This window comes from Pipistrellus hanaki (assembly GCF_964339955.1).
Source record: "Pipistrellus hanaki genome assembly, chromosome: 8".
NCBI lineage: Eukaryota > Metazoa > Chordata > Mammalia > Chiroptera > Vespertilionidae > Pipistrellus > Pipistrellus hanaki.
In genome coordinates this window covers 21,792,797-21,820,324 of record NC_140510.1, presented here as the reverse complement: position 1 = coordinate 21,820,324, position 27,528 = coordinate 21,792,797, and the positions used below count along the sequence as shown (strand labels likewise).

At 34.2% G+C, this 27,528-nt stretch overlaps 1 protein-coding gene across 1 annotated transcript in view; it reads left to right on the top strand.

Moving 5' to 3' along the window:
- Positions 1–27,528, top strand: part of LRP1B (LDL receptor related protein 1B) — a 1,553,318-nt gene that overhangs the window by 1,172,225 nt on the left and 353,565 nt on the right. The window contains exons 37-41 of the mRNA XM_084892846.1: positions 33–162; positions 10,663–10,789; positions 11,533–11,684; positions 11,981–12,105; positions 13,153–13,524. Coding sequence (XP_084748972.1) covers positions 33–162; positions 10,663–10,789; positions 11,533–11,684; positions 11,981–12,105; positions 13,153–13,524 — 906 coding nt within the window. The remainder of the gene's footprint in view (positions 1–32; positions 163–10,662; positions 10,790–11,532; positions 11,685–11,980; positions 12,106–13,152; positions 13,525–27,528) is intronic.

Below are 27,528 nucleotides of genomic sequence, written 5' to 3'. Positions count from 1 at the left end.
CTATATCATAAACATATCTGTATTTCTTCTAGGTAACATATATTGGACAGATCATGGTTTCAACTTAATTGAAGTTGCAAGACTCAATGGATCTTTCCGTTATGTAATTATTTCCCAAGGCCTGGATCAGCCAAGATCTATAGCTGTGCACCCAGAGAAAGGGTAATTCTAAATTTATACATATCTTTTGAATTTTAAGTGTTTCTTGTTTCATTAAAAATACCCACACTTCCACACTAATACTTCTTTTTGGTTATAATGTTTTTAAAAGCACTAAAAAACATCTTACCTAAGCAGAAAGAAAAAGTTTATTTTCATTTGGTCATGTATATTGTAGTATATATTTGATGGGATGCATTTGTTATGCAGTTCTCCAATGTGTATGTAAATCTAGATGAGTAGACCAATATGGACCTGGAGAGCATTATGCTAAGTAAAATAAGCCAGTCAGAGAAAGATAAATATCACATGATATCACTCATGTGGAATCTAATGGACAACATAAACCAATGGACAAAAATAGATCCAGAGACATAGAAACATCCTACACACTATCAAACCTCAGAGGAAGGCAGGGGAGGGTGGGTCAAATCAAGACGTTTATCCCACGCTTTTTTTTTGTTTGCTGTTTTTCCCTTGGTTATATCTGTCTCCTAACATTTCCATTTGAATGTGTTGAGCACACAAAAACTGTGCATATAAAAAATGATAATGAATGCAATCTTCCAAAAAGTTTTGCTGATTTTTTCCCTAAGTATTACCAATCTACTGCTCTCCATCTTGATAGCCTCAACCCTAATTAAATATGTTCTTAGCTTATACATATACCACTGCATTTGATCTCCCAACTTTATAAAAGATGAGACTGAATTTTTTAATTTTATATAAACCTACTTAAAAACTTTCAAGGGATTTCCATTGACTACTGAATAAAGTTCAGAATTTCTATTTTGATCCTTCTTAATCAGCCCCTATGCAAATATTCAGCCTCTATGTTTTGCTACAGTCTTTTTGCTATCTTAGTCAGTCTACTTTGGACTTCTAAGTTTATAAAATATTGTCAAATATATCACATACTTTTCCATTCCCAGCCTTTGAACTGCCTCTTCCCATTACCAGCAGTGTTTTCCTTCCTACATTTACCTTGCTAAATGTTATTTATCCTTTCTTGGCTTCGCACATATAGTAGATTTTTCTGTTATAGGACACCAAACAACAAGTGCTTTTGTTTTTATACCTTCTGTGTACTCAAACATCCTTATTTACTTATATTTATATTAGTAGCTCTGTTTTTCACTGACCTGGATAATGCCTCTATTCTTCACTATATGTAACTCTATGCAGGAAGAGCCATGTGTGTTTGGTTTCTTTCTCTATCCCCAGAATTTAGTGCAGAAGAAATGAGTTCATGCAGAGTTCTGACCAAACTGCAAATTCATAAGCAAATAAATTAGTATTGTTTTAAGCCTTTAAACTTGGAGTGGTTCGTTAAGGAATAATAGATAACTAGAGCAAGGTACATCAGAAATCTTAACCTTAACAGGTCTAGAATTAAACTGAATATTTTTCTATAATTATGACTTCTCCATTGGTTGATGCCAGTTCTGTTCTATCATTTGCCTAGGCCAAAAGACTTGGCATCATCTTTGGTGCCTCTCTTACATGCTCTATATCAATATAGCAAGAATTCTGCTACTTTTGGCTTCAAAATACATTCATACTCTACCTACCTCTCACAATTTTTATTGCTACCACCTTAGCCTGAGTTGTTATCCCACTTGTGAATATTTCTGAATTATTGTGTATCATCTTCTACCCCTATAATCCTGTCTGTTTTTCACGTAGTGGCCTATTTATTCCTTTGTAATTTACGTAGCTGCCACTTCTGTGCTCAGAATTTACCAGAGGGCCCCTTTTCACTCTGCTTTAAGCTCACAACAGCCCAGGCAACATGGCTCAATGGTTGGGCACTGACCTATAAACCAGAAGGTCATGGTTCAATTTTTGGTCAGGGTACATGCCCAGATTGCAGCCTTGGTCTCCAGTATGGGGCATGCAAGAGGTAGCAGATCAATGATTCGTTCTCTTCATTGATGTTTCTATGTCTTTCTTCCTTCCTCTCTCTGAAAACAATAAATATATTTTAAAATGTTCTCTTCCTATGTTACAGTATTTTAAAAATCTTCTTATATTATATAATTCATAATCAAGCAATAAATCATTGTAGCCTCAATAGAGTAAATTTAATCAACTGCTTGACTGTGAATAATTATTCTGGTGGTAGAAATAAGTATAATTTAAATGTTGTGAAATCCCATACATATACAGAAAATGGATTTGTTTCTAATAATTTCTTCCCTTTATATTTGTAATAAGTTCAACACTTCATTTCTTTCATAGAGAACTTCTATGCCTAGACTACTATAGATTCATGCAGTTCAATTTAACAGATCTCTTGCTATTATTTGTCAATCTAATTTTCTTTTTTATTTCTTATTGAAACCTGGCATACATCCTCAAGTTGTTATTCTAGACCTTATTTTCCCTTCGGATATTTTCTATATCTACAGCCAGCTTAGCATAAACTCGACCTACTACTCCCTATGATGACTGAGAACATCAGACAAAGGAACCCACATATACTTGACTTTATGTCAGTTTGTTCAATGAACATTTATTGAGCAGTAGGTACCATGAAACAGGTCATGTCAGTACATCTCCATTTCCTCCTTCTATTCAGTACATTTTGACAAAAATAGAACTACTTACCATGGGAAAGACACTGGTGGGCACTGTAAAGTATTATGGTATAAATAAGATATTGCTTCTGTTCTCAATGAGTTTTTTTTTTTATTAAAACTTGATATTTAAACTTGATGTTTTAGTTAAAGAATAGTCTCATCTTGTAAAATAAGATTCATTTTCAGGCATAAAAAGACTAGAGCTACATAGCTTAATCTTAAATTTCATATCTAAATCTCATGATAAAGCAATAATTTCCATAAGGCCATTATCCTATATAATAAAAGGTTAATATGCAAATAGACCAAACGGTGGAATGACTGGTCACTAGGATGTGCACTGATCACAAGGGGGCAGATGCTCAATGCAGGAGCTGCCCCCTGGCTGTCAGTGCACTCCCACAGAGGGCGAGCTGCTCAGCCAGAAGCTGGGCTCATGGCTGGTGAGCACAGCGGTGGTGGCAGGAGCCTCTCCCGCCTTCATGGCAGTGCTAAGGATGTCTGACAGACGGGCATCCTCCAAAGGCTCCCAGACTGCAAGAAGGTATAGGCCTGGCTGGAGGACCCCTCCCCTCCAGTGCACGAGAAAAGAGATAGGATATAATTAGAGAAGTTAATAAATGTGAGGCTAATAGCAGCAATAGTGGCAATTACTAAGGCTTTCTGAGAGAGACTTGAAGGAGACAGTTTTCTGAGATGAAGTGGGAATATATTGGCAAAACAGTTATGAAAACATGGACAAGGAAGGGAATGAGGAGAAAGAGAGGCATGTTGAGAAGATAGTAAGGTATGTAGAAAGTTTTTCTTGGTGTGGGAGGCATGTAGTAGTGCAAATATTCATAGGCAGAGGGGAAAAAATAGCAAAAAGGAAGGGGAAGAAAATGCACATGAAGAGGAGACAAATTCCAGGGATTGCAGGAGGAGCCTTGGGCAAGGAAGAAGCAATAAGATGGACCAGAAAAAAATAGGGGACAGAAGGTAGATAGACAAACTTTGCATCTTACATTAGGTATTTCAAAAATTGTTGATATTGGAAACAGAGCATTTTCACTGATAATTAGGTTTGCTTCATGTCCTTCCTTATGTAACGCAGGACAAAAGAGTGATGGAGGTTGCTAGAGCATGGCGAGGGACTAGGGGCTAGGATATTCACGGGATCATCAACATGAGTCATAAATTATGTCAGCAGAGGAGGGAGAGCATGGCAAAGTGGTTAGCAAGTAGTAAAGCAATTAAATAAATTTGGTCATTAATTGCTTTACAGTGATGATTTGATGGTGTGAGAAAATGAAATATCTGAGTTCATACTGCCAATGTTTTGATAAAAGTGAATGTAACTGCAGAGAAAGTTTTTTTTTTTGCTAAAATTTACTTCTCCATTTTTATTCTGGACACAATGGTATATGTTTCCTCAGACAACCCACAGGATAACTATTCTTTTCAAATCTATCATCTTTAAATCTTTTTTTTTTCCCCAATGAATTCTTTCCCTTTGCTTTCAAATCGACTCAGATTCCTTCTATTTGAAAAAAAAATAATAATAAAAAACAAACAAACAAACAAACAAAAAAAACAATAACACACCAATGTCTTATTTCTCCACATACGTTTACTTTCTTAACTTCATAGACTAGAGATCTATACCCATTGTTTCTTCATTGAACGTCTGAAATGGATTTTCAGCTTCTGTTCATTCCAGACATTTCTAAATTTATCAATAGTGGAAAATATATATTTTTTCCAAGTTTCACATCATTTGTCTTTTCCTTGAGATTTTTAAAAAATAATTATACACTCAAGAATTTACTTTCTCTGTTACCTTCTCTTCCTCCTGGTTTTCCTGTTCTCTCTGACCTCCTCCAGACTTGTCTTCTAAGCATTGTATATCACCTCTGATCATTTTTCTCCTCATTTAAGGCTTTGAATGCCATTATCTCTCTTGCTATATTTATCTTTTAAATTTATTTTTTATGTTTTTATATTTTAATCATTGCATTACATTCCTTTACTAACCATGGCATCTCTTTTTATTTTATTGTGTTCTTTTGCCCTGGCAAGACTGAAACTTATCTTAGGTTTCCTGGAGTTTCTCATCACCTATTTCTATCTGCTAAATCCTGTCAGTTCTTTTTCCCCAATGTCTAGATTTTATATTTCACTCTATTGCAACTATGGAGCTCAGCACTGACTCAGCAGGAGGGTCTTAGTAAACATTTTTTGTTTCTTAATTTGAGCCCCCAAACAGACTTATATTTCATCCCACAAAACAAGAAATCTTTGACTTCTGTAGCAATATTTTAAATATTATGTATCTCTATACCCTCACTCCTTCTTAAAAATATTTAAATAGTAATTAAATAACATAAATTGATATTTTTCTGAATTCATAGTTCAGAATCAATACACCTTTTAAAATATTAGCTTGCTTTCAGGAAGTGTTTATTCCTGGTTGGAAACATTACTGATATGTTTCTCCCTATACATTGTCCACATGTTTACTGACTTGAGTTCAGTGTGGAAGAAAAAGGCTTGAAAGGATCAGCCTGTACAAATTTTTCAAACACTGATTTTCAGGTAATATTTGATAGACATTTAAGTGTCAAAATTTCCATCATAGGAATAAAGCATAGCATTTTATTATTCTGATTGAAGTTAAATTATGGCAGGTGGTATTGCCAAAGGAAAAGGTGAACCATAATGAAGTAAGTTAACAGAATCCAAGATATAACGATGCTCTGAAAAGTGGACATGAAGCCTGTTTGAAAAATGGAAACTGGAAGTCTCTTAAAATGTAGCCAATTTAAAAATAAGAATGTATATATAAATTTTGTTCAGCTTTAAAAAATTAATTTCTTTCCTCAATTGACTTACTTTTGTAAGCCATCACTTTCTTATAAAAAGTGAAACATAACAATTTTCTTTATGGTGAAAAGTCTTTTTCTACTTAAAACAAAAACAACAACAAATGTATAGGATGTCACAGCATGATGCTGAAAAGTTGGATAACTCTCCATGGAATATAATCTCTGATTGAAACACAAATATTCTGTAATTTTGTTTTCTTTTGAGGCACCAGGATATACATTGTCTCTCTTAATTTAACTTTCTATTTCTATTACTATAAGTTACTAAATGATATTTCTTTCCAATGCAAAGATTCAGCTTGTCAGTGGTTCTCTCTGTTCAAGCACTTATTGTCAAATGATCTCTTATTGATTATATATGTATATGCACATATATAAATATGTATATGTACTTTTATAATATGATTAACGGTATGCAGAAGGTCTTGAAAGACAGCTTAACATCTGTTGAGCTAGCAAGAATGTAGTTAATTTAACAATTTTATAGAATTTATTTTGCATTTTTTGTCGAGGCAATACCTGTAAAAATGAAATGGAATGAAATTTTATTTACAAGATAAATAATAGTGGAAATCAGGTGCTAGTACATAATATTAAGACATCATGATCTTCAGGTAACTTAGGAATACCACAATCTTGCTCCAAATCATAGGCACCTCTCTCTACCTGTCTCTGAGCCAGGCCTATAAAAAGTATGAACACAAATGAAAGAAAAGTATCACACCATTTTCCATTAGAAATTTTCTCAAAAATTCTACTGTAGGTACCACCCTCACTCACCTAGTCCTTTCCAATATGCTGCATTCTCTTTGCTCAAACATAATCTTAGATTTTTTTTATATCTCCTTCTTAAAGGAGGGAAGAAGAAAAATGGGAAATGTTCAAGATGCCCTGAACTATAATTGCAGCTGTATGGCTGGTTGCAGAGAATGGCCAGAAGGTTATGCCATCTCTCACTGCAGGTGGGAACCCCTGGCCCTGGCCACCAGAGACATGTTAAGTTGACACTAAAGATAGTCACACATCACTACAATACCTTTCCCTAATTTTGCAAGAGATCTAACCCATAAAAACACAGTGAAAGGGTAAAGAGAAGTTTGAAAGATATATTCCCTTATTTACCTATACACATTGTCTTAGATTTTTTCAATGCAGAATATCCAGCATAGGTTATTTCTGACATATAAGATAGATTGGAGGTCATGAAAAATATGTAAAATTTCTGTATAATATTTTAAGAATTATCAATAAGCTTATGATTACTAGGATTCTTGGCTCTAAGAGTCTAGGTGTTAAATATTTCACAGGAAAATATAGGGAAACATCAACTATTATATATTGAAAGTACAAAAATGTAATAAAGATTAACTATTCACTCAAGAAACAAAAATGTAAACATGTAAATAGTAAAATAATATCATATATGTACAGGTACATGCATACATATGTATTTTGTTAAAATGAGAAGATGGGCAGTGAGGCAGGACATAAATACATAAAATTAGGAATTAAACTAATATAGGGTAATAAATCTAATCTGCTATGGGATTTCAGGTGCCCCCAAATTATATCTTTGTGAAGAATTTTTTTTCTCTCTACTTCTTCAGCGTTGACTGAGCAACACTATTTTTTGTTTTATATAGGAAATAATTGCTTTATGTAATTGTTCAATATCACAAAATAGTGAGTGAAAAAGGATTCTAATATAAAGTTTAAAAAAAACAAACACCAGGATGAGAACTTTAAAACAAATAACTTACAAATAATTATAAGCTTAAAGAGATAGAGAAACAACTCAGATGGCCCATATCTTTATTTTGGCTCAAAAGAAAAGTTCATTTCTGAAGTTGTTTATAGGAATGGCAAGTTCTCTTACCACAGCATTTCAGAAATTTTAGGGTTGAACCCCTGAAATTAATTTCATGACTTACAACTAGCAAGTTTTAGACATTTCTGTTAGTACTTTTCTCAGGTAATTACTTACCCGTTTGCCTGTCATTAAACAGTGAGCCGCATGAGCATCATTAAGTCCCATTTATTTTGTATCATCATCAACCAGCGCATAATAAATACTTAACATTTGTTGAATGAGTACATGACTGAAATAATATGTGTGTGTATATATTTATATGTGTGTGTGTGTGTGTGTGTGTGTGTGTGTGTGTGTAGAAAAACATTAAAGAAAAGTTCTGTATTTAGACTCTTCTCCTTTTCTCAGAATGTCCTGTGGTCTGTGGTTGAGTTCTTTGTATATTACTGGAGCCTATATGCAATAGTTTCACTTTCAGGACACGAAAGTGACTTGGCATGGGCATATAATACTTTGTCAAAACAAAACTGCACCTAAAAGAATACAAAGGGAATGTGACGAAGCCCTCACAGAAACAGAGAAGGCTTTGCATTATACCATATTTTTCATAGGGGATGTAGGATTCAATTTATATATTTGTGAAATGTATTCTAACTTTTATAATATTATTTTGTTTGTGTGCTGAAGATGGAGACATTGACATGTTGGCTTATAAGGTATTCAACTGGTATGAAATGTGAGTCTAGTAGAACTGATAAAACATTTAAAATTAAAAGCAGTGTTTGTCAAAAAGCTGATGCTCACATACAGTCGAGCTGCTATTGCTAATCTGGTTTTGTTTGTGTTTTTTGGTCTTTTTGCATATATATTAACACAAGGTTGACCCCCAATCTAGCAAAGGACACAATGACATTCTTAATTGTCTTCTTCACCAAGGCAACTGTCTATATAAGAGAACTGCATAAACTTCATTTTTGTGCCAGCATGAAAATTTTTAGTTATCTTAGGTTTTCTTTAACTTATCTGGTAAAAATATTTAAATCATGCTCCTTTAAAGAAGGAAAATGAATCAGAAGAAATGGCAAATTTGTTATAAAAATTGCAACCCAGGCTTCTCCCTGAGAGAGAGCAGCCCTCAGCCCTCTCTCCTAGGGCAGTGAGCCCTGCCTACAAGCTTCCCAGCTCCCGAGTCCCCAGGCTCTGCGCACCCAGTTACTTGGGGGGGTAGGGGAGGCGGGGGTGCTGTGGAGTGGGTGGTGACACGGCCCCTCTGGATTTGAAAATCCTGTGAATTTTCAAAACGGGCTAGAGATCTGGATTTTTAAATAAAATCGCCCAGTTTAAAAAAAAAAAAATTGCAACCCAGATCTGTTCTCCAGGTAAATACTTTAGCAGTTAACAAATATAATATTAAATTCAAAGAAAAGAATTGATTCAAATTAGTTGGTTTTCACTATGTGTTTATATATAAAAAATATAAGAACCACATATATTTATTTTTCTTTATTGATTAAGGTATTACATATGTTCCCTTATCCCTCCATTGCCCCCACCCCTACTCACACTCTCACTCCCCTAGTATCTGTATCCATTGGTTATGCTTATATGCATGCATAAAAGTCCTTTGGTTGATTTCTTAACGACTCCCCTCCCCTGTCTGCCCTCTGAAATTTGACGGTCTGATGGATGCTTCTCTGTCTGTGGATCGGTTTTTGTTCATTAGTTTATGTTGTTCATTATATTTCACAAATGAGTGAGATCATATGATATTTATCTTTCTCTGACTGACTTATTTTGCTTAGCATAATGCTCTCCAGATCCATTTATGCTGTTGCAAATGCTGGGAGTTCCTTCCTTTTTAAAGCAGTCTAGTATTCCATTGTGTAGGTAGATGTACCACAGTTTTCTAATCCACTCATCTGCTGATGGGCACTTGGAGTGCTGCTATGACCATACGGGTGCATATATCCTTTCTGACTGCTGTTTCTAATTTCTTGGGATATATTCCTAGAAGTGGGGTTACTAGGTCAAATGGGAGTTCTATTTTTAGTTTTCTGAGGGAACTCCATATTGGAGAACCACAATTAATACTATTTCTTATTTAGCAATTTATTTATTTATTTAAATTTACTTTTGTAAATTGTTTTTATTTATTGATTTTTTTTAAGAGATAAAGGAGAGAGAGAGAGAAAGAGAGAAAGAGAGAGATCACATTGTTGTTATACTTGTTGATGCATTCATTGGTTGATTCTTGTATGTGTCTTGATGGGGGATGACACCTGCCACTTTGGCATGTGAAGAAGATGCTCTAACCCAGTGTTTCCCAACCTTCTCTCATGATGAGCACTAAGTTAGGTATGCAATTTTACCTATATGTTCTCAAAAATTCTAGTTTAGCACTTCTTAGTTGGGATTCGGGAATCTGTGTTTTAACAACTCCACCAGGTGATTCTCATCATGAGAGAAGGTTGGGAAACACTGCTCTAACCAACTGAGCCACTTAACTAGGCCATTTTTTTTTTTTTTTTTAACAATTTAGACTTAATCATCCTTCTCTTTCTTCCTTATACTTCCTTACCCTTCCCCCACCAATGTCCAAACTTTGTTTCCATGTAGCCTTATTTCACAAAAAATACTTTATTTGAAATTAAGCAGTGACAGAATTGAAAATTATGATATATTCATATATATATATATATATATATATCATAAATTAAATATTTAATACCACTAATTTTCATTTAAAAATATCCTAGGTATAACAGTGAATAAACAAGAGAACGATCACCATAATCATTGAGCTGACAGTCGGGCGGGTGAGGGGGGCAAAATATTAATAAAAAATAACACTGTAACGAAAGTCAGGTTTTAATTTGCCAGTCTCATCTATGGCATGAAGCAGATTGCATGACACAATAACCAGAGAGAACAGTGAAGTGTTCTTGAGGGAAACGATGTTTGAGATATTAAAAAAGCACACAAACACAAGGCAAACTGGCTGCAAAAGAGAACTTCAGATAGGGAGTGGCCTGTACCGAAGGCATTTTGTTAAGATTTACACATTCAGTGAATGCTTAAAAATTTTTTGTATAGTAAAAGTATTTTATTGCAACCAAACACACATGTATACTGATTTCTATGATGTGTTATTTTTTATTTGTTAGTATGAATGTCACTGCTGTTATTAATACTATATATATTTTTGTGCTTATCTGCATATTACTATAAATCAACAATTTAATTTCAGCTACTTGTTCTGGACTGAATGGGGACAGATGCCATGCATTGGAAAGGCTCGCTTAGATGGCTCAGAGAAGGTTGTCCTTGTAAGCATGGGAATCGCATGGCCTAATGGCATCTCCATTGACTATGAGGTCTGTGGGATTTTGTTTCTTAAATATGTAGATATTTAAATAACTGCCAATGTGATTAATCCTCTTTTAGCATTCTCTTAGTTTCTCAATGAAACCATCAAACAGGATACGCCCCACTTTATCTGAATTAATAATTGCCATAGTTTTCTCAACTTTAATCAGTGCTTTTATCTAACAGTTGAATAAAAACTTCAGTTGATATAATTTATAAAGGATGGATCTTATTTATATGAAAGTATGAATTTCTCTATTGTATTACAAATATTGTATTTGTTGAATGAATGAGTAAAAGAAAGCATTGATTATACACCTTGTGTTTCCTACAGTTTACTTTTCAATGCTTTTTTTTATTACAGCATGCTTTAGATTTTTCTTTCTGTATTTTATTTTCTTGCACATTGCATTTTCACAATTCAAAATAGCTAAAATAAGAATGTCTGCTTTTGTATAAATCAATATTTTAAGATGCTTCATCATGTAATTTGTAAAATTCCAATTAAAATAATTATATTTAGCAGTGGACAGAAGTGAAAGGTATTATGTATTCACTTATACATCATAAATTAAATATTTAATACCACTAATTTTCATTTTCAAAAATATTCTAGTTGCCTACAGCTATAGGTATAAAGAAGTGAATAAACAAGAGTAAAGATCACTGGACTCATTGAGCTGACAGTCTTATTTTCCTAACAAAACAATCAAAACACAGCTTGTAATGTTACTTTTCAATTGATCTTTAGGAAAATAAATTGTACTGGTGTGATGCTCGCACAGACAAAATAGAAAGAATCGACCTTGAGACTGGAGGGAGTCGCGAGGTGGTGCTGGCAGGGAGCAACGTGGACATGTTTTCCGTTGCAGTCTTTGGGGCTTACATCTACTGGTCTGACAGGTAATTTATTTCATCAAGAGCCTTTGAGACTCAGAATGCTTTTTCGGTGCCTGTTAGTCCTTCACCCTTGTAGGATTAGCCGTTCCTCAGCAAGGTCACGGAAAGGATCTCACCAACCATGTAATTTCCGCAGGAAAAGGCCGGCGGTCTTCCTCTTCCAGGCTCAGTCGTTTCAATGTCACAGATGAAAAGCTGGTTTCTTTCCCTTTTGCTGGGATATCTGTCATCTTGAGCTTATATGACTCACTTGGTTTGAATCAAAAAGTGCTGATCATGTATGTCCATCTTCTTGGCAGAGCACATGCCAACGGGTCCATCAGGAGAGGCCACAAAAATGATGCCACAGAAATCGTAACCATGAGAACGGGGCTTGGAGTCAACCTGAAGGAGGTTAAAATCTTTAACCGAGTAAGAGAGAAAGGTTAGCCTTCTTGCATAATAAATATACTTTATGCTACGTCTTCCTCTTATTTCTTTTTAACATTTATCAAACTTAGGTTAATTCATATTTGAGTCCAAAACTTCACAGCCTTTTTTGGGGGGTTTTTTTGGAGGGGGAGGGGAGGGTTGAGGGGTGTCTAATTTCTTACAAAACTTATATAGTAGCTTAATGAAATAAATGTGTGATATTTCATATATAGGTATATTTGCTTAGGACAGTTTATGTATATGGGCAGGTTATATTCCTGGTATGATTTCAATATAGTTTCGGCTAAGTAATACAGAAAAACTTGATACACATATTTTGAAACTGATATGACAGTGATTTGGATGTTTTTTTAAAAATTACCTTCATTAAAGTAATATTTGGTTTAGGCTCATTAAAATAAATTGCATTTAATTTTCTTGATATTCAAAGAAAGGTATAATACTGTTGAAGATGATGGATTCACAGAGAATTAGTCTGATGGAGAAATCTTAATAACATATTACATTTTCACTCAAAACTGGAGTAGAAAACTTATTCCCAAAATTCTTAAGATATTAGGCATATTGGAGCCATAAATTCCTTTGATACTTTATGTACTTCATAGATACAGAGAATTAAGTAGTACATGTTTTTTTTTTTTTATAAATTCATTTCATGTTTTTAGTGAATCTGCCACTTATGCCAAATATTACAGTATAGTACATATAACTTATGGTATTCTTAATATTAAGTTTCAAAAAAGAGTTATACACTTACTGAGCAGATAAAAGGAAATTCTAAGTGCTTTTATTTGGATGGTGAGGGAAGTAGAAGAATGTGATCTTTGAAATAAGAAATCAGAGATTTTAAGATTGTGTGATTTTTAAAACTCAGTACTTTATAGTATTTGGATTTTGATGACCATTTTAAAATTAAGAATAAAAAACCAAAATATTCAATGTTAATTTTTTAAATATTTATGTTAGAAAATATATTTGGAAAACAAAAGAGAAACATAAATACATGTGTGTGTATATGTTATCCTTTTTCAATCCTTAGGGACCAATGTCTGTGCCAAGGACAATGGTGGATGTCAACAACTTTGTCTTTATAGAGGAAATTCCCGGAGAACTTGTGCCTGTGCTCATGGTTACTTGGCAGAGGATGGAGTTACTTGCCTGAGGCATGAAGGCTATTTGCTGTATTCAGGGAGAACGATATTAAAAAGTATACATCTTTCTGATGAAACCAATTTGAACTCACCAGTAAGGCCATATGAGAATCCACACTATTTCAAGAATGTCATAGCCTTGGCTTTTGACTATAATCAACAAAGAAGAGGTACCAACCGGATTTTTTACAGTGATGCACACTTTGGAAATATACAGCTTATTAAAGATAACTGGGAAGACAGACAAGTGATTGTTGAAAGTAAGTACAAGAATTTATTTTAAAATACTTTGATGGAAATGAGTATCATTTGGATTAGTAGAAAAATTAGAGTGGTAATTCCATGGAGGAATAACATTTTCCTAAAGTTTATATTAAGAATTAATGCAACTAAATTTTCCAACCCCCCCAAAAGTCAAAGAACTGCTAGCATGTACAGCAAGCATGTTGAACTCCTGGTTTGCGGACTGCATGCCTCATTTATTTGGCCTGTGTTAGCCTTTGAGTTTGACATGCTTGACAGCATATGTATTACGATAATTTGCCTCTAATCATAGAACTTTCAATATATTCCCTCATAATGTTTCTTATAAATACTAGAAAGTAGATTAAAATTAATGGAAAACTCTTTTCAGTATAAAAAGTACTAATTTTATTTCACTGGATAAAAGTATATCTTTAAGAATATCTTCTTTTTTTAAAAGAATATCTTCTTAATTATATTCAGTGAATTTATTTTCTCAAATTAATATTTTAATATATATACAGTCTTGATAAGAAAATGTCATTAAAATAAATACTTTATTATTTTAGATACTTTATTTATTCAAGCATAATATTGTGTGGATTATCCATTTATAATTTAGGGAAACCTTTTTCCTATCATCCAGCTTTTATAAGGACTATCTTCATATTCCTCAGCGTCTCTCTTTTTTCTATCTTTATGTGATTTCTATATATTCCCCACTTTTCCACTTCTGCTATACTGAGGTCAATCACTTTTGTTACATTTTAAATTGTAAAATACTGTATATATTTATTAAAAAGGTTTCAAGTCATATGGGCTTAAAATGATCTTTCTGCCTCTACATACAACATTAATTCAATGTATTTACTCATAATTGAAGATTGTTATGTCTCTAGAATTTATTATGTGTGTGTGTGTGTGTGTGTTGTTGTTGGTTACAAAAATAGAATGGTCCTATATGCACTATTCGACTCCCCTTTTCCACCTATATCTTGAAAAGCTTTCATTTCAGTACATAAAGCTGTATCTTATTATTTTGAAAGCCTGGTCCTAATTCTATACTAAGGATAAAGTAATTTACTTGATCATTTTCTTATTGATAAACATTTAGGCTGTTTCTGGTATCTCATCATTTCTTACAATGGCACAGTAAACATTTGCACGTATAAGTATGTGTATTCACACATATGATATTTTTAGCATAAAACCCTAGGAAAAGAATTGCAAAGTCGGTGTTTATTTTATTGTTTTATATCTGATTGAATCTCTCTCTAAAAAGACCATATCATTTTATGTTTTCAACAATTGTCTATAAAAAGCCTATTTTTCCTTACCTTTGCCAACAGTGATTTTATAATTTTTATTTTATGTCTAACACATAAAAATGTCAACATATATTAATACACAATTACCTAGCTAATGAGCTCCAGCATCTAATTGTATGTTTATTCATATAAAAATAGATATTTTAGATCAAACTTTGTACTGTACACCCCATACTATATCTGCCACTGCTAAATTTGTTCTTTCAACATTTAATTAACAATCCATTTTGTTTGTTCAGATTATATAGAGCCTTTCCAAATGAGTTCAAGTATATACTTTATAAACATATTTACTATACAAATATACATTCTTATTCTTTTATTCCCAAGGTTATTGATAATTTCATACCAATTTGTATATTTTAGCTCATACCAGTTTGGCTGTGTGTGTGTGTGTGTGTGTATGTGTGTGTGTGTGAAAATACAACTATTACAGTACTGATCACAGAGTTCAGATGTATTTGATTCTTTAGGAATATCTCTATGAAGTTTACATTATAATATGCTTTGGTCTTCCATTTTCCTAGGCTTGTGCAATTCAGAGTTGGAAGTGCTCATATTAAATCTATAATATATTAATAAACTTATTCATTTGTTGTGCTCCAAATTTTATTTTGTCAGGCACCCTGGAAGTAAAAAATGAATATAGGTTCATAGACTTTAGAGCCCACAGTTTAAGAGGAAAGCTACAAATGAATAACAGAATTTACAAGATTCCAAAGGCCTAGAGAATTTTTAAAAATCTGCTTGGGGAAGGGTAGAGGAGTCCATTGAGCTGAGTTGAGGAAATTTAAAGAATCAATAGGTGTCTGTCAGTTGATTGGGTCAGGTGAAGAGGAGGCTAGAAGGAAGAATAATTCTAGACATGTGATTTCCTGGACATCCCCAATTCATGTTCAAGGAGTCTAAGAGATCAAAACTGTCTTCATAATAATAGTAGATATTTTCCTTTTAAAATTGTGTTGAAATCTGCGCTGATAGTGCAGAAGCAATGGTGGCTGAATTTCTAATTCCTAGACTAATCAAAACAGTGGCACTGCCCTGCTAGTGTGGCTCAATTAGTTGAAAAATCATCCTATGCACCTGTCAGGGCCAGCCTGACGGTTGAACCAGGTAAGGTGGGAATTAAGAAAAGAAAGAAAGACAGGAAAGTGGGATCGGGGTGGCTGCAAGCCATTGAGAGACTGCAGGAGCTTTATTAACGGCATAATGCCTTTTATACACAAACACTTGAATAGGAGGTCTGTCAAGAGGAATATACTCTTTGTTCCTCTTAATCTCTAAGGGAGAGATAGAGCAGAAAGGCAAATTCTCGGTACAGCAAATCTCAGTAAATAGTTACAGACTTCGTGGTAAGCCATGAAAGGTTGGTCTCATTCTACTGATGATCACCATCCAAACAAGACTGGGAAAACTATGTGGGTAGGGAACTGAACCTTGTCAGTCCCTTCGGATACAAGGACCATGTCAGCTTACACCTGGTCTCCAACATGCACCAAAGGTCACAGGTTAGATTCCTAGTCAGGGGACATACCTGGGTTACAGGTTCAGTACCTACTCAGGGCATGTGCAGAGGGTGGCCAATCTCTCTCTCTCTAAGCTTGTCCTCACGTGAGGATTCAAAACAAAACAAAATAAAAAACAGTGGCCCCAGACTGTACTAATAGCAATTGTAATTTTCACTGCCACTTATTAAAGTAGAAAAAAAAAAAAAGACAGTTTCACTTCACATCTTTGAAAAAAAAGTAAAAAAATAATTTTTATTATATTCTGATACTTCAGTACATACCTTTTAGACATCTTATGTGATAACAATATACATAAAACACTTTTTATGCATTCTGCAGTATGCATTCATGGTTTCTTTTACCTGAAGCAAACCCTGCATTTGTGTGATTATTTGAATTCCAGCTTCTTTTAAGAAATGTTATTTTTCACTTGAAAGAATAAGAAACAGACAAACTATAGTTATTAAAACCTAGGTGTGTGACAGACATTTTCTAGATAATTGGTACAATGGGTCTGTCACTACAAGGAAAAATGTTATTGTGTTCATTGCAAATATTAAAAATCAAGCTTTGAGTTGGAATTAAAACTTTGTAAGACATATCCTTGATATCTTTCCAATTCTTAAAGGTTTTTCTGATGAGGTGAGTGGTAATATTACTAATGTGAATTTTGGGGTATTGCATAATGTTGTTTGTCATCATCTGACAGATATAAATAACTCAGAAAACAAATATTTTCGAAATAATATGATAAAATGATGCATGGGTAAATGATCCATTCAGAGTTCAAGATAAACCAATGAGTGTTAATGTAATAGAAGATAAGAAGTTCATCATGGTATTTACTGATACCACATTGAAGTTAACCTTCAAGTAATGACCACTTGTCACATGTTGGGTAGTATAAAATAATATCCCTTTTCAACTTCATGGCTGTGTGAAGCTGTATTTTTTTCACATAATGCCAACTAAAACACCACAATAGATAGAATGAGAAAGTAGATGTGAGAATTAAGCTGTCTTCTAGTAATCCAGACTTTAAACAGATTTGTAAAATTATAAAAAAATATTTTATTTTTATTTAAAAACATAGCTACTTACTTATATGTTATTTATATAAATGTGCAATTAATTCATTTTTGTTATGTTAAAATAAATTAATTCACCTTAAAAACAAAGTTATTAAAGTTCTAATATAATAAATAGTTATAGTATTTACTATAGTATAACATAGTAAATAACCTAACTCAAATATACAACATATCTCTGGATTCCTTGATTATTTTTAAGAGTTCAAAACACCTCAGATCAAAAAGATTGCAAACTACTAGATTAAGGGATTATATATTTTTTTGAATAAAGATTTGAAAAAGCACAAAGTAGACAAGAAGTCACATATCATTTGGTATGATTAAATATATTTTATTGATTTTTTACAGAGAGGAGGAGAGAGGGATAGAGAGCTAGAAATGTCGATGAGAGAGAAACATCGACTAGCTGCCTCTTGCACACCCCCTATCAGGGATGTGCCCGCAACCAACATACATGCCCCTGACCGGAATCAAACCTGGGACCTTTCAGTCCGCAGACCAACGCTCTACCACTGAGCCAAACTGGTTTCGGCTCATTTGGTATGATTAAAACATGGGTATATAAAGCATGAATTGGTGTTAGATGTAGCTGTAAGAACCCAATATCATAGAATTTGGTCTGCCAACATAAGTTTTATTGATATATAATTAACACACCATAAAATTCACCTGGTGAAAGTATACAGTTCAATAGTAATATTGAATATTATTAATATTATATAATATTACATGATTAGATTTTATGTTTTTTAACTTTGTTTTTATTGCTGATACTATTACAGATTTTCCCATCTTCCCCTTTGCCCACCTCTGCCCATCTCCCATTCCCGCTTCCCTTTGACTATCATCTCACTATTATCTGTATCCATGGACTAGGTATATATTTTCTTTGGCTAATCTCTTCACCTTCTTTCATCTGGTCCCCCACTCTGACAGCTGTCATTCTGTCCCATGTATCTATGCTTCTGGTTCTATTTTGTTCATCAATTTATTTTATTCATTTGATCCACATATAAGTGAGATCATATTGTATTTGTCTTTCTCTGACTGATTTATTTCACTGAGCATAATTAGTTTTTAAAATTAGGTAAATATATATGTATGTTTGTGTATGTAACATACACAAAGTGACCTTAACTATTTTTAATTGTACAGTTTAGGGACATTAATTATATTCACACTATTGTACAACCATTACCATTGAATAAGAAATAATTAAAATGAAAACAACTAAAACAAATTTGTGCCAATATGGGAATTAAAAATATAACATTATAATAAAAATTAAAAAGAAATCCCTCATTGATAGAATAAAGTTTATGCAGGAGTAGTGGGTTTCAAAATGAATAAATGGGATGTAAATTAATTAATCAGGGATTAATCCACAAATTAGAGAAAAAAATATAACAAAACAAACATGAGCACTGTTGTGAAACTTTGAAATAGTAAGTTCAACAAACTTATAGCTGGTAGATATTGACTAATGCCAGAAAGGGAAGGGAAGAAAAGCTGCATTCAAGGAGATAATGATGGAGTTTACTAGAAATGAAGGAACAACTGGGTTCTAAGATTGAAAATGTATTTTGAGTGCTAAGAAGATTAAGTCAGCTATCAAAATAAAACTTCAGTTAATCATAAAAAATGAAAAATCTTAAAATGCTACCAAAAGGAATAGAGAGATCACATGGACAAATGGTTTTAAGCAAACTACTCATCAGTAACATTGGTAATATTTACACACTTCTAAATATATATAATTCTAAACTCTATCCAAAGTGAAAAGAAATAAGATTGTTTTAGACATAAAAAGTCAGCAACAGAATATCTACATATTCTCACAAATAAAGACATGAAATAATTGCTTCAAATTTGACTGTAATCCACAGTTTGAAGTAAATTTTGTATTTTACATTGTAACTTGGTATATATTTCAGAATTACAAAGCAATATCTTTATTCTGTAGGACCTATTCTGATGTTTTGTTTTAGCCAACCTAAGCATGGTTGTTTTTTGTTTGTTTATTTTAACCAAACATTGTTTCAAACAAGGTCAAATGGTGTTTCTGCATTCAATAAACAATTAAGATAAATAATTAAATGAAGCTACTCTTGAACTAGCAAGACAAACAAAGAATGCTGAAGACCTTAATGGAGAAAATTGCAAAATGTTAGTGGACATTAAAATAACCTTAAATAAAGTGATAAAATAATTTCATTATAAGAAAACTCCAGTTCCACACCTATGGAAATTTGTCCCAAGTGTTCTGTAAGTTTAATGCAATTCCAAATGTCAAAATGACTTTTTCACAGAACTTTATACTAAAACTAAAACTCCATGCTGATACTAAAAAGTCTTATGGAAGAGCACAATTCCAACAATGGCTAAGGCAGTTTTAAAGAAACATACACGTGTAGTGTCTCCTTGACAAACACTTGACTTATTAAAAAGCTGTAACACTTAAAACGATATGATATTACCAAAAGAATATTAGAACAGAGGGCTCAGAAGCAGATCCAGATACACATATCTTGCAGGTGAATTTGTTATGCATTGCCACATTGGTAATTCAAGTCAATTAAATAACAGTGAGCTGCCTTTACTAGACTATGCTAGTACATTTTGTATGCAAGAGATAAAATGAAATTCTATCTCTAGCACATACTATACTCAAAAGTAAGCTCTAAGTATCGTACATTGAGTGTAAATGTAATTTTTACCATTAAAGAAATTATAGAAGAATATTTTTATAAACTCAGAATAGTAACATATTTTAAAAATTAATCACAAAACATAATACAGTTGAAATTAAAAACATTTGCAATAGAAGATATAAAGGAATTTAAAAGGCAAAACAAATGAATACTAACAGAAGATATTTGTATTTCCTTAAAGCAAAAAGAATTGCAACTAAATTTTATAATATACCATTACAAAGACTAATAGAAGTATGGGTAAGTTATGATAAAATGCAATTCCTAGAAAAGAAAACATATTCATATTAAAGTATATTCAAGCTCACAGTTCATTAAAAATTTTCTAATCAAACAATGTGATGCTATTTTCTATTCATGAATTTGACAAATTTTTAAAAGTTTGATAATGTGGAGAAATTGGAATGTTCTTATACTTTTTTACAATGTGGTACAACCACTTTAGTGAGAGCCATTTTGAAATAATGGAGAAGCATATATTCTTTCATACAGAAATTCCCACTTTTGGAGTAAACTTAGGTATTTCTACTGAAAGACCCCCAGAGGGAGACCCTCACTCTGTCCCACGGACTGACGGCGACCCCAATCAACCGCAGGAGGAGTCACTTGATGCAAACAGCAAGAGGCTTTATTCCAGCGCGCTGGGGCTCAACTCGTAACTCACGCAGGAGCAGAGGAGTCGAGCCCCGAGCAAAAATTCTTACAAGTATATATAGGCAAAAACCATATATTGGGAGGGGTTACACACGGAGGGGAAGAGGGGAACAAAGGAATTCTAAAAGGGGTGCTGGGCTCGTTAATAACATATTCTGTCACAGGGCTTGCGCTAAGTCAACAGTCCTGTCTGGTATTCTTATACCCTATTTCTCTTAACTGTCAAAGCAAAGTTTACTCTGTTATCCTGTTTCTCTTATCTATCGGAGTCATGTCTGCTCCGTTTACTCCCTGCTCGGGGCTGTTTCCTGAGACAACTTTTAAGGGCCCTGTTCCCATCACTGATGTGGGGGGGACCTTAGGGAGTGAGACAGCTTTAAGGGCTCTGTTCCCATCACTGGCGTGGGCCTTGGGTAGTTGAGATAACACAGACAGCTTTTAAACATTTTTATTCTTTCACTACCTTTAAAAAGACCACAAAGGTATATTTTATGACAGTTAAAAAGAACAACTTTAAAAAAACCAGTGTTGTGTGGAGTGAGGCAAAAGTAGGTTTACATTTGTTAGTACCCAAAACATTAATTATTGCATTACTTTTAACCTATTTTCTCTACTCTGTATATACACATAGTTTATGGCTTTTTAAAAAAAATATATTTTTATTGATTTTTTACAGAGAGGAAGGGAGAGAGATAGAGAGCTAGAAACATCGATGAGAGAGAAACATCGATCAGCTGCCTCCTGCACACTCCCTACCGGGGATGTGCCTGCAACCAATATACATGCCCTTGACCGGAATTGAACCTGGGACCCTTCAGTCCGCAGAAAGCTCTACCACTGAGCCAAACCAGTTTTGGCCACATAGTTGTTGGTTTTTTTTGTGTTTTTTTTTTTTTTTAAATCTCAAATACAACTTCATTAAAACAGCCTTACTATAGCCAAAAAGTGGAAACAACCTAAGTGGACTTTGATGGATGAATGGGTAAATATATTGTATTATTCAGTCATTTAATAAAGGATGAAATTTTGCCATTTGTGATAATATGGTATTATACCTGGAGGGCATTAGGGGAAGTAAAATAAGTCAAACAGAGAAAGACAAATACTATATATGAAATCTAAAAAAGGAAAAAGGAACTCTATCAGGCTTGGGGGACTGCCCCAGTTGATCATGACACAAGGTCTGATAAGAATTCTGTTTGCAAAATAAAAAGTTACAAAAAATAAAAATTAAAAAAAACACACAAAAAACCTTCTAGATCATGTCCATGTGAAAGAGAACTAGGGCCAATGTTTATTATAAAACTTAACCTTCACTAAGAAATGTATGACGAGATCTATAATTGTTATAGTTAGCGAGTCTGATTAAGAATGGAGAGAGGTTTTAGTTCTTCCTTGAATGTTTGGTAAAACTCTCCTGTGAAGCCCTCTGACCCTGGGCTTTTGTTTGCCGGGAGCTTTTTGATGACTGCTTCAATTTCTTCCATAGTTACTGGCCTATTGAGCTGTTTAGATTCTTCTTGATTGAGTTTTGTAAGGTTATATTTTTCTAGGAATATGTCCATTTCCTCCAGATTATCCAATTTGCTGAAATAGAGTTGTTGGTAGTATTTTTTAACAATCTTTTATATTTCTGTGAGGTCTCTTGCTATCTCACCTCTTTCATTTCCTTTTGTTTATTTGGGTCCTCTATCTTTGCTTCTTGGTGAGCCTGGCTGAAGGTTTATCAATCTTGTTTATAGTTTCAAAGAATCAGCTCTTGGTTTCATTCATCTTTTTTATTTATTATTTATTTATTATTTATTTATTATTTATTTATTTATTTATTTATTTATTTAATTTTTGGTCTTTGTCATTTATTTCCTCTCTGATCTTTATTATTTCCTTCCTTCTGATCACACTGGGCTTTTCTTATTGTTCTCTTTCTAATTCTTCAAGTTTCAGAGTTAGATGGCTTATTACCAATTTTTCTTGTTTTTTGAGGTAGGCCTATAATGCTATGAACTTCCCACTGAGGACTGCTTTCCCTGTGTTCCAAAGATTTTGAATTATTGAGTTTTCATTGTCGTTTGTTTCCAAAATGTGTTTTATTTCTTATTTGATCTTTTTGGTAACCCACTCATTGTTTAATAATGTGCTATTCAGCCTCCAAGTGTTTGAGTTTTTGTGATTGTTTCTACTATAATTGATTTCTAATTTTATGCCATTGTGATCTGAGAAGATGATTTATATGATTTCAATCCTCTTGAATTTGGAAAGACTTTTCCTGTGTCCCAATATGTAGTCTATCTTTCAATTGAACCCTGGACCTTCCAGTCCACAGACTGATGCTCTATCCACTGAGCCAAACCTGTTTTGGTGTTAATGGGGTTTTAAAATCTCCTACTATGATTGTGTTGCTGTCAGTATCTCCCCTGATATCTTCCAGAAGATTTTTTTTTTTAATGTATTTGGCTGCTCCTGCATTGGTTGCATACAAGTTATATCTTCTTGTTGTATTAATCCCTTTAGAATTATGAAGTCTCTTTTTATGTTCTTCACTTTGAGGTCTATTTTGTCAGAAATATGTATTACTACCCCAGATTTTTTTTTCATTTCCATTTGCCTGATAGATATTTTTCCATCCCTTCACTTTCAGTCTGTGTAAATCCCTTGTTCTGAGGTGGATCTCCTGTATATAGCATATATATATATATATATATATATATATATATATATATATATATATCATGTTTTCTTATCAATTCACTCACTTGATGTCTTTGGATTGGAGCATTTAAACATTTATATTTAATGTTATTGATAAGTACTTATTTATAGTAATTTCTATACTTTATGCCTAGGTTCCTTCCTCTTTTTCTTTTCTTTTCTTTTTTTTTTTTTTTTTTTTTTTTTTACAGCATTCCCTTTAGCATTTCTTGCATTGTTGGCTTGGTAGTGATAAACTCCCTTAGGCTTTTTTTGTTTGCAAAGCTTCTGATTTCCCTTTCAATTTTGATTAATAGACTTGATGGATAGAGTATTCTTGGATACATTCATTTGCTTTGCATCACTTTGTATACATCCTTCTATTCCCTTCTAGCTTGATGTGTTTCTGTTGAGAAATCATTTGATAATCTGATGGGAGTCCTTTGTAGGTCCCTCTCTCTCTCTCTCTCTCTCTTGCAGTCTCTAAGATTCTCTTTGTCATTTACATTTGCCATTGTAAATATGACATGTCTTGGTGAGCGTCTTTTGGGATTCATCTTGTTTGGAACTCTCTGTATTTGTGTAACTTTTTTCTTCCACATATCTGGAATGTTTTCTATCATTATTTCTTCAATTAGATTTTTGAATCCTTGCTGCTCTTCTTGTCTTTCTGAAAGCCCTATTATATGTATGTTACTTCATTTTGTATTGTCCCAAAGCTCCCTTAGGCTTTCCTCCTGCTTTTTAATTTTTTTTCTCCAGTTGCTGTTCAGATTGAACTTGTTTCTCTACCTTATCTTCTAGCTCACTAATTTGGTCCTTTGCTTCTTCTAGTATACTGTTGAAACCTTCTATGGTGTTTTTGATTGTAGCTATATCACTTTTGATTTCTTCCTGATTTTTGCATAGGTTGTTGATTTTCTCATTCATCTGGTATATGAACTGTATGACCATTATTCTGAATTATTTTTCTGTCATGTTGCATGCTTCCATTTCACTTATTTTCTTTCTTGGTGACTCCTCATTTTCATTCCTCTGGGAATTGTATTGTCTCCCCCTTCTGACTATCACCGGAAGATTCAAACATCGAGTTGTATGGGCCTGGGCTGTGTGCAGTGGGAGCTTTGCACCACCCAAGTGTCACTGAAGAGCTCCTACATTAAGACGTGTGGCCATGCCCGCCCAAGATTAGAGTCACCGGTGCTCAGTATGGCCTTATACACAAACCTAGGATCAGGGACCCCACCTGTGCCATGCAGAAACAGAGACCCCACTGGTGAGTGCTGAAAATCAGAGTCCCTTAGCACATGCCAGGAGTCAGATCCCCTGTGCCCTCACCAAAAATCGAGTATCAGAGTCTCTCTTGCTTGCTGTGGCCTTGTGCTAAGAATTAGGGTCCTTGTGTGTGCATGCACCAGGAATTGGAGTTACTGGCTCTTTGTGTGAATGCACTGGAATCAAAGATCCGAAGCACATGTGATGTGAAATCAAGTCAATTCATTGGTGCTCAGTGCTGCCTCTTGCCCAGAGTCCCAGTCTGCTTGGGGGACCGGGTTGCACAGTAGCACTGTGTGGGCAGTAGTTCCACTCCTGCACTGTGGAAAACAGACTTCCATGTGCACTTGCCCAGAATCAAAGTCAGTGGCACTGCCGCCTCGCTTGGGCATGGGATTTGGTCACCCGATTGCATTGTGGGGAAAAGATTCCCAATGTCCGTGAGCTCCCAGGATCAAATTCCAAATAGCAGCACTGCAGCCCTGTGTGAGTGGCTGGTCTAACAGCCACAAGCCTGTGGGGAGGGGGATGCGTTCTGTGACTCACAGAAGTCTGTGGCCGGGATGTCTGGATTCTTGGTGCCTGTGGGTCTACAGATGTGGTCACAGGACCCAGTGGCTGCAGGGTCCCAGTTTGCATATGACACCAGACTGGATGGTGCTGAGGCCAGGATCCTAGTCTCAAGCAGTTCTGTTTTTCAAGATGGCATGATCTCTGTGCCCACGCTGGCCACCCCTGGAGTGGCCATGGTGGCAGCGGGGTTCCATCATCTAAGGCTGCCACTTTGGCAGTCTCTTGGAAGACCTGCAGGCTTGAACTGTCCCTAGCTCATACATACACACACCACACATGTTCACACACTCCTCTATTGCTCCCTCAATCTCTCCCTTCCTACCTTCCTGCCAGTTGCCATCTGTAAGCCACTTTAATCACCTAACAATTTATGTAATTAATGTGACTGAAAAAAGTTTCTTTATTTCGTTTTGTGTGTTTTTTGTAGTTTAGACTAGAACATAGGAGTTATAAATGGCAACTAAGGGGAAAAAAATCTGTGATGTAGTGTTAGAGGAGGCATTTTTCATAGAAAGTAATAAAAGAAAGTATACATATTGGAACCTCCTTTTTCCTTTTGAGAGAGGTGTGGAATGAATTCAGCAGATGAAATCAATGTACTGTGAATTATAAATAGGGCTTTGAGGGCCTGGATGATGAATTCAAAACTTTTAAGAAAGAGCAGAGCACCTGTGGAAAAAGGCAAGGACACAAATGAATGCAAATTTCCTAATCTGAAATATGGTTATCATTGGTAGTAGTTAAGTTACTTGCTATTGTTTGAAGGGGCAAGATATTTCAATTTCATATAATTGCTGAAATGTTCTGGTTTTTTGTTGTTGTTGTTTTTTTGTTGTTGTTTTTTTTAGGTTTCTACTGCAAGAATAAATAAAGTTTGTGATAAATTAAAATGTGTTATCTTTATATTCAACTTGCTATTCTGAGCTATTCAGAATAATATATCTAGTTTAAAATTCAAACAGAGAGGGATGGAATAATATATCTAGTTTAAAATTCCAACAGAAAGGTGAGTGGAAGAGAGAGAGGGAGAGATAAAAGAGGGAAAGAATACTAAAAGAATTTACACTAAAACAAACTTTTATATAATATGTTTCCCGGGATAGTTTTTTTCTTTACTTGAGTTTTAATTATATAGCTTTAAAGTGGCATATGTAAAGATAGGTTAATAGATTATATTTCAAAAACTGATATAGTTAGTCTTATTTACAATATCTATAATATGTGGCTTAGTTATCACTCTTATAGAACAGCATTCTCAAAATACTTCATGTTATGTTCAAATTAATATCAGCTTCTGCAAGCCTCATTAACGTCCTTTTAGATTTCTACAAAGTAGAATTTGCATTGTGTAGTTCGATGTTTACTGACATGTGGATAAATGTAAGTATTAACCAATACACTATATGCTATGGTTCCTCTCCATTTCCTTCAGCAATTTAAACCTGATGTTCTTCCTTCTTCCTTCCCTTCCCTTTCATACAGTCTTTCTCAATGAGAACAGTATTATTATTGATGCCTTCATGCACTTATCAATCTTCTCACAATTTTCAAGAATACTTTTGACTCCATTGTGCTCTGTTTTTACTTTCCACTAAGGCTTGATAATAGCCTGGATCTGATCACTCTTTAGCACTGCTCTACTTACCGACCCTGAACTTCATGTTCCTTCTCTTAAATGTAATCTGATTACATTGCATCTCGCATAATCTATCTATCTGTTTTTCCTTTTTCTGCCATGTGAATATCCTACCCTTCTTACTTTAATCTTCAGTTAGTTCTATTCATCACACTTTTTTTTTTAACCAAACCTGGATGAAGAAATAAGCCATTTAGTAGAACCCAAGATGGCGGCATAGGTAAACAACTAAACTGATGCCTTGCAAAACTATTTCAAAACTACAACTAAAAGATAAAAAGGACATCATCCAGAACTACAGAAAAGCTGGCTGAGGGGAAATTCTACAACTAGAAGGAAAGAAAAGAACACTGAGACTCACAGGAGTTGCAGAAGGCAGAGGTATGGAGGCATGTGTGTGGACAGGGCTGACAACTGAACACTCAGCTGGCTTTCTCCATCAAGAGGGAGACAAAAGCTCCCAACTGCTCTGAACTCCAGTTCCTGGTGAGACTTTGGGGAACCAGAATCATTCAGGGAGAAATTGGACTGTCTGGCAAAGGGTGAAACTCAAGGTG